Genomic DNA, 12,013 nt, shown 5'->3' on the forward strand with positions numbered 1-12,013 from the left:
AGAGATGGACTCCCAGAAACAAAGCAGAGCAAGAGACAGATTCCTTACATGTGGGAAATATAGTTAGAGCTAATAATGTCAAGGTTGTAGATTCAATCCCTGTATGCACCATTCACTTAGAGTTGGATTTGATGGGTCCCTTCCAACTCAGAACATTCTGTGATATCTTGAAATAGGTTGAAGCTCCACCTACTACCCTCATTTAGCTTGCTAGATCTTGATGTTTCATGCAGACAAAAAGCTTGTTTTCTCCAGAAGCCATTCATTGTTGTGCCTTTAATTGGCTCCTCACTTATACAAAAAGGGATTCTACAATGAGAAAACAAGAGCAGTAGCCTAACTGCTCATACAGCACAACTACCTGAAGCCCAAAGCCAACTCTTTATCACATTTCCTGACAATGCTCCAGACCCATCACAAACAGAACACAAAGCCAGGCTGCTTTCAGACACCAACAGAAAACAACAGAAAGCTGACAAGACATAAACAATCACAAGGCTCTGAGCAGCAGCACTCAGGACATCCCTTTCATGCCACCATTTAAAATATCTGAGCTTGTTTGCAAATAGATACTCAATAGAGGATACGTGTACCAAAGAGAAGTTACAAGCCTCCTTTGTAGATTCCGGGTTATTTGAGATTTCTTTCATCTCTTGCTTAGTTTTAGAGTTCAGCATTACAATAAACTACTGCTTGATAAAAGCTGGCCCACCCTCAGCATTCATTCATTCTCTGACTATCTAGATGCTCTACCTACACAAGAGCACGTATACTATCACCTCCATCCCTCTCCCTCTTGCAACAGCCTCAGAGCATAAGTTCTTACTGTAAACACACAAATTAGGTCTGGCACAGACCCCTGACTGGCAAGCCAAAGCAGAAGTTATCCCCAGCTGAAACCTAACCTTAGTTATGCTCTGGACAAAGACACAGATAGCACCTCCACGTCACTTCTAGATTTGTAATGATCTAGGTTCTTTCATCTAGGTGATCTTTTAGGTTGCTTACAACCCAAACCATTCTATTATTCTTTTCAATATACAACTTCAGCTCCCATAACTTCACTTCTAATTGGTTCCCAGAGGAAGTTCCTGACAAGGTAAGATACCCCTTCTTAGCCCAGACAGATAACACACTCATAAGTGTGAGTCTGAGATGGTTTAGGGTGGCTAATACACACATTTTGTACCTCACATCATCCCTACATGCATCATGCTCCACTAAATGAGGAAGGGCGATGGGGAAATGTTTCTGTAGCTTATTTTATAATGTGAAAACCCAAGCACCTTCTCAAAAGAAGAAGCAAAAGGGCTCCTGGCAACAGCACACTGAGCCTTGGCAAGCAACACTAAAAAGGAATTGCATATGGTTACTCAAATCATCTTCTCTTTCCCCCTCCTAACTACCTTCAAGCATCAAAAATACCCAAAATACCTGGTACCATGGTCACGGATATCTGTCTGGAAAGGTGTTTATAAAATAGAATTTTGCATATTGTTAACTGAACCTCTTCCAAAACAGTAACTAAACCCCATATATAAAATTTATCATGTAATCTCCCAATTTAAATGCAGAAAATAATCTCATTTTGTTTCCTCTTCTGATACATACTATGTCTTTAGGCAGATGATACTATACATGAGTCACTATTCTCAGCTAACTTGGAGTCACCCAAATTTCATGGAAACACACCAGATGTTAGTCAGCCTGTAACACCACAAGAAAGTTCTGCCATTAGAGTATATACAAACCACTCCGTGCTAAATCACAGCTGGTGGATACATCATGGCCCTTGCTTCAAAGCAGCTGACCTCTGTGACTGGGAAATGGCATATTCCTTAATCACTTGAGAAACCCACAAATTGCTTAGATCAAAGCTGACCTGAACTTCCAACACTTGGTGTTTTCTATTGTCAGTCCTCTCCACAATGCAATTACTGGAATTTACACAGTCCTAAGGAAACTAAATTACAGCTTCAAAAGGAAAGTGGGATCTTCAGTTTCACTTCATTATTTCAAAGGAAGTCAAGTCACTGTCACCCAGTCTAAGGACAAGAGACAATTCCAACACAATCAAACTAAATAGTGTGTTCATAACAGTCACAGGGAAGTTACTGATGCTGACAGTGGCAAACACCTCATGTCACTGATTAAATATAGAACTCTGTCCTTAAAATAACCACCCATTTTACACAAATGCTTAACTATCCAGTTTTGGCTGTCTAATCACTGTGATATTCTAGCATCTTAGATGGCACCTTTTCTTAAAAATAGCCAGGATAATCAGAAAGACAAGGTGAAAATCTTCATATTAACTTTATTACATAAAGCCTCTGAATTTAATATTTACAGAACCAAGTCTTAGAAGTCATGTATTTCACTACCCTAAGCACTGCAGCATTTGGTGTAGGATTTTGTCACTCCTCGCTACCCACAAAGTTTCGGTCTGTCTATTGCCAAGAAGTGTTTCTTGCTATTCAAGATATTGTCACTCATTTTAATTTGCTGCTCCCTGATTAGGTCTTTTCTCTAGATTCTCATGCCAGGAATTATAAAATTCATGAACAAAATAAATAAGGTTCACTAACTTCTCTGTATTTGCAGGCATAGATCTTTCAAAAAGCTGCAGGATACCTACCTATCCACAGCGCACTTCCATGACAATTCCACCCTATCCCAGTTCTGGGCCTATTACTGGTACTATCCCCTCAAGGGAAATCCATTCTCTTGGAAGAAACTGTTACCAGTTTTCTACTGCCAATTACACTCCTACAGAATAACCTGGTTAAGAGACCACAAGTTTTAGGAACATATACCAAACACCAGCAGAGATTCACCAAAGACATGAGAGTGCTGCCAGCATACACAATTCAAGGCAGAAGTCTTTCTCTTTTCAGTCCCCTCACCACATGCCTTTTCCACTGATCATCTCTGAGCTCTCCACTATTAAAAACTTTCTCACAAGAGCTTTCTCACAAGAACTCACAAGAGTTCTGGCTCTGAGCAGCCTTGATTTGGTCAACAGTTTCCAGGAGCAAGAGGCTGTCTTACATTTCCCCTTCATTATGTACTGCTCCTTGTATAAAGAGATAAAGAGTGAAATGTGTCTGAAACCAGACAAACACCCCACAAGTCCTTTAACATTTGACAGAGCCAAACTGACTATTGCCTGCTTTACTGTCATCACACACTGGTAAAGAAACCTGCTACAGCTGCAAATTCATTGGATACTGCAGCACACCTGGGCCTATTTCAAGGTCACTTAATCCAGCACCCCTCCTTCCAAAAAAGAATTCTTTGGTATATCTTCCTCTCCTCAGCTTTCCTTCCCTGTGGATGCATTAGCTTTTCACTTGATTAGGGCACCTGCTGGAAACAAACTGAAAGGAATTAATAATGAGCTGGTGTGAGTAGTGCTGACAACCCACTACCCATTTTTGGATCATCTGACATCAACTCAAACTTTTGAAACTGTTCTGCTTTTCTCTTTGGCAGAAAACAAGCAATTAGAATTCCTTCCTTCTAGACATATTTTTAGCAAATAACAAAAGGTGACTAGAGTAGGCACCAATAAATATCTCCTCTAATTTCTCTCATTGTGCCCCACATGTCTAGCACACTTGGAAAGTCAGCTATGACTGCTTCTCCTCCCTCAATGTCTTCAGAGACCATTTCAATTTCAGAATATGCAATCTGTATGCAAGTTTAAGGCTGCTGTTCCATTCTGATTCATAGCAACATGAGATCTGCTAGACTTTATAGAAGAATGAATTAAGAGTGCAAATTATTTAACATTGGATCATCTTTCAAAGTCAGAAACACTGAAAGGGTGTGGTGAAACAATAATTAAAAACTACTTAGAAGCCACCAAAGAAACAAGTCTACAAAGCTGATGTAACCTTATGTAAGGAAGCAGAGCAAAGACAGCCACTACTACCCAACATGTAAAGCAACTAAAATATACTAGACCCAAGCCAGTGGCAAGCCTCAGTTTCAGACAGGCCTTGAATCATTTAGAGAATGCAGCTGTCAACATGCAGGCACATTATTTCTTCCATAAAGATGTTGCTTACAGAGTCTTTCAATTTAGTACTTCTTTAGGGGAAAATCCTTTCAAAAGCAGCCTTCAGCACCAAGTATTTGATTTCTTCCTACTTAAGTGGATGATCTCTTTTGAAGAAATACTATGTATATGGATTAAGTTAGGCCTTCTTGTTTATCAGTAAGATTCTTCTGGAAAATGTAAGCTTATCAAGGTACAATTTTACGTCAGCACAGAACTCTTCCAAGTTAATCTTGTTCTTTTGTTCTCTGAGGTTTTATTTCTTGCTTGCTGTTTTAAGTTCCATCTCCAACTGTAGAGTCACGTATCAAACTGGTTTATGTGTGGATTATTTTTCCACCCCAGTTAGCCAGAACACATAGGTGGATCTGTATATTATGCATGGGCAAGAGACTTTGCTTCAATGGCAAAGAGAAAGTCACAGGGGAAGTTACACACTCTGCAGAGAAGGCATTTCAACAGGTCTATTGAGCCTCCTCAGAGGTGAGCACACCAAAACTGCAAGCAAGTGCCAGTTAAATATCATATTTTCCCCTCTGTAAGACAGCCACGTAAGCAGTGTCCAAATAAGTCAATAATATTAGGGCCAGCTCTCCATCATGTGCAACTCCAGCTGGTGACTACCTCGTACCTTTTTGGTCGGCAGGGTGAGGGGGCACATGTGGGTACTTGGAGTGCTTCTTGATATGGAAGTTGACGTTGTCCAGCTCCACGTTCAGGCTGATGGAGGCGGCCGAATCACTGTCCATTGTGGACTGGAAGCTGCTGACTGAAGTGCGCTTGCTAGGGCTGGCGGAGTCTTTTAGTGTTGGGTGAGGGGGAAGATACAGGGAGGAGAAGGGTTCAAATGGGTATTATGAGGGTACCAGAGAGGAGAAAAATTGTCTTTAATACATAAAGACCAGTGTGCAATAATATAGGAATACAGTATTTTCATAGCTCTAATCTTGTCTTCATGTGGGCATGCTGACATACTGGACATTCTTTAGTGCACTACTATAGGACCCAAATCAAGCAGAAGTCTGCCTGAGAAACAGAAGGCAGCAATTTACATGCTTCTCCTTCATTAGAAGTATGAAGCTTTACCAGTTTCACTAAATTCAAACCACTATATCCTTTGTGAGAAAGTGGAAGACTAGACAGGCTATAGCTCTCTTAGATCCTTATGGCCCCAAGCACACACACAGAAACACATACAGATAAAGCAAGACATAGTTAAACTACCAAGTCCTGAAGGACTGGGGACAACAGGGGAGAAGGCACAGTGAGAACAAGACTCAGATGAAACTTACTGGCTGAGTTGTCTTCCCCTTCATCAACAATCTGCTCATTGTCACTGTCATCAAACTTGATGTCTTTGAACCAGGATGGCTCGGAGTGGCCCTCTACAGAGTTCACAGAGTCACTGTCTGGAGATGGGGTTTCTGAGAACTCTGTGCTCTAGAAGACAAGGAAGGGAGAAAAGTTATTAAAGTGCAGCTCTGCTGAAATATTAAGCAGCCTACTACAAATGCAGGTCAGGCATTTTAAACTCACAGGATACTCTCAGTGGGCTGAGCCAAGTTAGTCATAGAGTTACCCCCTTTGGTATGAAGTAGGGACTCTTTGGGACAAGAAACAAGTACTTTAAAATTCCCAGTCTCTGCCTACACTCTGTTTCTAAACAAATTGTGACTAAGTGGCACTAAAGGACAAGTTCATTACACTGCATAATTTCTGTCATCACATCCAATTAAGCAGCTTTGAAAGCTTGCTGTCTCCAGCCAAGGTGGGAGACAGCCTTATCCTTCACCCAGAAACCAACAGGCACAGCTTCTGGGGGAGCCTGATTCTAAGTTACTGGAGCAATTCTTGAACTGACCAATGTAGCCCCAAGAGTTTCAACCCAAGATGGACTCTAGCTGGGCCTACTGTGTCAAAGCAAAGACTGGCCAGATTGCCAGAGAGCCTGGAGACTACCTAAGTAATTTCCATCAGCCTTCCTCCTGCCTCCAGGTACCTCAAAACAAAGTTATCATTATCATGCCTTTGGCTGCAAGTGAGTGCAGCAAGCAACTGAGTCAACAACACCATTTCTCCAGACTCTTGTCCAGAAGAATTGAGATCAGACAGTGCTTCCAGCTGATGAGAACAAGAATTTACTTTAAACATATAACATAAGCACCTTACAAATAGGGATGCATAAGGAATTGCTAGTTAAGAGCAAGTTTTTATCAGGATACTGAGACAGCTGACTAGCTATCAGATGAACCCAGAGCAATCTTAAGGAAGTCATGTGACTGTGTCCATATGACTGAAATGCATGAGGCAGACAAATGCTATTGGCTGCAAGCTTTCTGTCTGAAGAACATGGGACAGCTAAGCCATTTGTCATTGTAAGAAGCTGAAGAACATGAAAGGCTCTTAACTGAAACTGAATGTTTTCAGTTGAGAGAGGCTACAGAGCTATCTTGTTCAAGCTAAAAAACCCAATACAATCTCTCAGGCCAGTGACTGCTCTTACGCCTCAGTAAGTTTGATTCCAGTGAAGTATAGTAAGACAGAATCTCTAGTCCCTAGTTCCTGCCTCCCCTCAGGTAATTAGTCCTGTTTGAGAGGCATGAAAAAGACCTCATCCCAAACTTGGATCATGTGGCTAAGGTACTGAATTCCTTATTACTCCATCACTGGAGATCAGAAGAAGGTTACCAATATATCTAAAATATCCATTTGAAATTTTTTTAAAGGAATTTTGAAACAGAAGATCACCATTGTGTCTCCATCACCAGTAAGTGCACACAGATTCCAGATTCTGCACATAGCTGCCACAGGCACAGACTGTGCCACCTTGAGGCCTCTGTGGAAGATGTCCACCTCGAGAGGCCTGGGCTTTCCCTCACTTTAAGCAGCAGCACATGTAACATCTCATTCTCCACAGAGGACAGCCCCAAAGCTTTCTGGGCAAATGAAATTTCCTCAGGCTTCAACCCATCAAGGAAAAAGGTCTGGCCCCCTACTGTTGAAGATTGCATGCAAGATGTTTTCCATTACCATCTGTATGGCTGATTATCTTGTCAAGTGAGCAGTTTGCCTTATCTCTCTCTTTGAATGACCACATTCACACCTTCCTCGGGAGGGGACCTCCGCTGATAACAGACTATTGAATATCGGTGCATGACTGATAAGAACTATAACATCCCATCGTGAGATGCTCCGCCCAGAGGGAGGAGCCAAGCACTGCTACCCCATATACTCCGAGATTCTGAAATTGAGTTTCAGTTTTTTCTCCACGAGATTCCCCAGAGGAACAGCAGCTACCTTTTCCTCCTGGATCTTCAGAAGAAGACTACATCCTTCTCTACAGAACCCCCTTGCTCCAACAGAACCACACCTGATACTTCAGAGGACTGCAGCCACATTTTCAATCGGACTGCCACCAACACCCTGACCAACAGGGTGTCAGGTTGGGTTCTGACTCTGTCAGTGTTGTTCCAGTGGACTGTATTGTTTATTTTATTCTTTTTATTTCTTCCCTATTAAAGAACTGTTATTGCCTGCTCCCATATCTTTGCCTGAGAGCCCCTTAATTTAAAATTATAGCAATTCGGAGGGGTGGGGAGGGTTTACATTCTCAGTTTCAGGGGAGGCTCCTGCCTTCCTTAGCAGACTCCTGTCTTTCCAAACCAAGACACCTACTTTCTGTACAAGAGACCTGATTTAGAAAACATACTACAGCTGTTGAGAACAGGATTAGAAAATATTCTAGTCAACAGCCAAATCCAAGAAGAATGGTATCTTTCAGCTTTCCCACTCCTTTTACCTGCAATGGTCTGTAGAGAGCATATTCATCTCTGAAGAGCTGATCATGATGACTGACACATTCCAGCCAACGTCCATCAACCAGTGCCTGTCCTATGGCAATGGCCTGGACCCTGGAAGTATAATAGAGATGGTTTTCTATGTTTTGCTCTAAACACATATGGTTTATGATACAAGCACACTACAAAAGGGAAGAGTCATTTGCTATGCACCATTTGACCTGTTGCTATTCCATTCCCATGTTTAACAGACACTATTTACAATACTGTGGCGAGGCAGCACGATGTACTAATTCATGCATGAAGCTAAATAAAGAGACTGCCAGTACTCTGAACTCAGCTGAGGTGTCCCACATATGATTAAGACATGTTGTTTGTGCTCCGCTAGTATTGTTCAGTTACGTATACTGATCATCTCTGTGGGAGGACTGTCGCTCTACACTTAAGAACCATCTCCATTTTATCCCATTATAATATAATTAAATACACAAGATTGTTTATATTCACCTACATGGTTAAGAGTCTGCCAGCTCCACTGAAAATTTAGCTATCAAACACTATTACTGATCTCTGATCCCAGAGGCAGACTTGCTCTTTGGAGTAGCAGTGAACACTTTTGGACAATTTCCGTAATACACGCACTGTTCTCCATGTGAGTGATACTTGTCCCACCATACTGGTGGGCTACCTCCCATACTGGTTTCCAAACCGGACAGCCTCCCATGCCCTGTCATTTGGGGGCACATGGAGTCAGAATGGAACTTACTCCGGGGTAGACAGTAAAGGGGAGATTCAAGTTTTCTCTCTCATCTCCCTGCAAAGGGGCCCATCTCTGCAGTCTAAGGTACCCTACATCAGCTCAAACTCACAACCTCCTCTCATACAGACAGAGGACACGTGTTGTCCTAAAGCATCAGCGTTACCTCGTGGTTATGTGCCCATTTCTCATGAGCCAGTTGACCAGCTCTTTTCCCACAATGCAGTTGGGATGTGTCCGCAGCCAGTAGCGATGGTCTTGAAATTCCATACCACTGTTATGATGGCAGATTTTCTTCCACAGATCTTTCAGCTGGACTGAGTCCTGGACAGGGAGATGTGCAAGTTAATTACCAGCCTAATCTCAGCACTGGTTCCAAGGGCATCAACCCAGGCCTTCAGGTCAGCTTCTAAATCAAAAGCCCTCCATAAACAGGCACAGAATCTAAGCCATTCAGCATAACCTATGCAAAAGTGCAAACAGAAATAACAGACAGATATAAAATCAGCTCCTTATTTCCTTCCATTCATATCCAGTTGAGAACAATAAAAAAACCAAAGTGAGAGATACAGGGGTTTTGATGAGGTAACCTTTTGTACTGCCTGCAGAATGCTTATGTCCTCACTACTTATGTCCCCTTGCACCCACTCTTAAACTCAGGAGGTGTAAGCAAACACAGAGGACATCATCCTTGGCAAGAACGTTTTGCTATATTACCTGTGCTCAACCCAGGCATTGTGAACATATTAGTCCAATATCAAAACCAGATATAAAGCAAGTACTTAACACAGCAATGTTCACTGTTAGGATACTATCTCTTATTGAGGATCCAGTTTTGTATTGTCCAGCTTCTATTAAGCTTTTTTAGGCACTGCTAGCCTATGAAGCTTTTTTAGGCATTGTTAGCTTTGGCCACTAAGAAAAAAAACGTGTATTCCTCCCAACTCAATTAACCATTTTTGAATCTGTGAATCTCTTCCCCTCACTACTTGGAACACTTCAGTCTATACCTAGAACTTATTTTGGAGCCTGCTAAACATGTGTGCCAACTCTTCTGTAGGCTGTGCTCCATCCATACTGAGCTGTCTTTCTGCACCTAGCCACTTTTGTTTTCCCATATGTACTCTCAATTAGCACAGCACAAGCCATTATTGCAGGTGGAAACTGGGATCTGGAACTATTTTGACCAAGCGGCACACCACCCCAAGGTGTGGAGAAGAGATGCTGCAGCTCACTTTCCCAAATGCCTCATTTATTCTATTTTTGTGTAACAGAACTTTAATTACATTTTAACTGGTTTCAGCTCTCCAATTAACTGTCACATTATTGCATTTTCCAAAGGGTGCCCTGAGGCCCAGGAGTTATGCTCCACTTTATTGCTGGACTGGCTTTCTGCTTTCAGTTCCAGCAGTGGCTGTTCTGGGTATTCCCCTAAAACCAATGCCAGCAGCTCCCCTTCCATACCAGCTATGGAGTCAAACACGATAGGATCACACAATTTGATGCAACTGGAGGCTTCACAGCTCAGCTGTCTTGAACTGGTAAATACAGTAAACTGAAGAAATTGGCAGAACAAAGTCAATCCTTCCAACTCAAGGATTTTGACCTCTAGTTCACTGAAGTGTGTGCTTATCCCAATGTACATACAACCTTCTCTACCTTTATTTCATGAACAAAGTTCATTAGTCTTCTGAATGGACTAGGTTAGCCTTTAAATTAACTCCTGACATAGGGCCAACTCCACAAAGTAAGGGTATTAAAAAAACAGTAGGAATGCATAGAAAATCCTTCATTAATTGGCACGGTCTTCTGCTCTTACACGAACAAAATAGTACCAGTCCTCTTCTTCCTCAAGAAAGAAAATAGACCAAAAAAAAATCAAAAAAGTAAAGCCAATGAGCACCGAGACTTGAACATCTTGATTCAAGTTGCATTCACAGAGGTCTGAATTTCCTTTTTCCTGCATTAACATACATCTGTGAAGCTGAGTGGTATAAAAACATGCCTTAAATATGTTTCTCCCTCAGGTGGTTATCCATTTACTCAGGAACTAGGAAAGGAGTTTTGCAACTAAACAGGAGTTAGTGTTTCTATACCCTCAGGCACACTTGAATGCATACTGCTGACAGCAGGCAGAACCTGGTAACACAGAATGAGCCTGATTTTAAAGTGGCAATGGGGCACAATCTTGAATCTTTCAACGTGTGAAAAACACTGCCTTCCCTTCTCTGCAACTTCTTCGCCTTATTTGTTGGAAACACTTCCCTTTCTTTCTCTCAAAGAAACAAAACAGTTTTTTACTGTTTAGAAATTTATACAGTAACTGCAACCTACAATATTGCCTCTGTGGGGAAGTGATAATAGGATTACACAGAACACTGTTGTATATTGACTTTTCTTTTAAAAAGTAATCATTACAACCTTCTTCAAAATTTTTTACTTATTCTGCAAACAAAGAGGGACCAAATTATGTTTTGGCCCAGTAAACTCTAAGGCCTTTAATTTATTCATCATGGTGTAACTATTTCAAAGCAGCCATTTAAAGCTCCTGATTATGTGGCCTATGAAAAAGAAAATCTCAACTTGAAGAAATACAAAAACAGGTCACTGCATTACAGCTGCAACCACGACAGGTTTCATTCAAAGAGCAACCATACACCAACTCCACACTTAGGAAGACTAAAGTTGTAAACATTTGAGTGCAAAAACCCCATAAAACTATTATTTATTTCAAGAAGACAGTAATGTCCAAAGCAGCATCAATATTCTCCATCTCTGCTCCCCCTGGAGGAGAGGTCCAGGTAAGAGTGCTTAGAGAAGAGCTTTAAAAGGCAGCAAAATACTCCTGCTGCATGGCACAAGGAAGGCAAACTTCACTGTCCTCACAGAGCAAGGCAAAGAGAAGCGTGAAAGGTACCAGAAGGATTTTGCGCTCATCCTCGCTGGTCTCTGCCTTCATATGAGTGCGAGTGGCCTGGGGGCTGACTGAGGTCTCGTAGGCAGGCACCATGGGGGACCCTGAGCGGTCCAGAGACAGGTTAGTGATGCTGGCTGACCTGCAGGGACAGAGAACAATTCCACTGTAAGTACTCATCGTGTGGTGCTTCACCACAGCAGGCCTTTATCTTCTAGCATACTAAAAACCAGCTGAAGCCTGGGACACTGTTCACTCCTGTCAGTACAAACTGCTTAATGCTTCCTCCCTTGTCAAAGCAGAAGACACGTTCCTAGGAAGCAAGTGTATTGCTTTGGAACTGCTAAGGTAAGCATAAACTTCTGTAAAGATCTTGTATGAAGCAGCTGGAACTAAGTTTAGGCACACCAATTCATACATGTCTATATTTAAATTGACTGGGGAAGGGATGGCATTCTGGGTAATTAGAAGCTCCAGCAGTT

The 12,013-nt window shown here is 41.9% G+C and overlaps 1 protein-coding gene across 3 annotated transcripts in view; it reads right to left on the reverse strand.

Moving 5' to 3' along the window:
• The window catches only part of PIKFYVE (phosphoinositide kinase, FYVE-type zinc finger containing), a 60,895-nt gene that overhangs the window by 33,054 nt on the left and 15,828 nt on the right, over positions 1–12,013 (reverse strand). For 2 of the 3 annotated variants that reach the window (XM_014307230.2, XM_031056799.1), the window contains 5 exons: positions 11,535–11,673; positions 8,784–8,941; positions 7,863–7,974; positions 5,356–5,503; positions 4,695–4,862 (listed from right to left, as the gene is read on the reverse strand). In XM_014307230.2, coding sequence (XP_014162705.1) covers positions 4,695–4,862; positions 5,356–5,503; positions 7,863–7,974; positions 8,784–8,941; positions 11,535–11,673 — 725 coding nt within the window. The remainder of the gene's footprint in view (positions 1–4,694; positions 4,863–5,355; positions 5,504–7,862; positions 7,975–8,783; positions 8,942–11,534; positions 11,674–12,013) is intronic. The other variant, XM_031056793.1, reaches the window with a different exon arrangement.

Source organism: Geospiza fortis, unplaced genomic scaffold (assembly GCF_000277835.1).
Source record: "Geospiza fortis unplaced genomic scaffold, GeoFor_1.0 scaffold112, whole genome shotgun sequence".
Classification (NCBI taxonomy): domain Eukaryota; kingdom Metazoa; phylum Chordata; class Aves; order Passeriformes; family Thraupidae; genus Geospiza; species Geospiza fortis.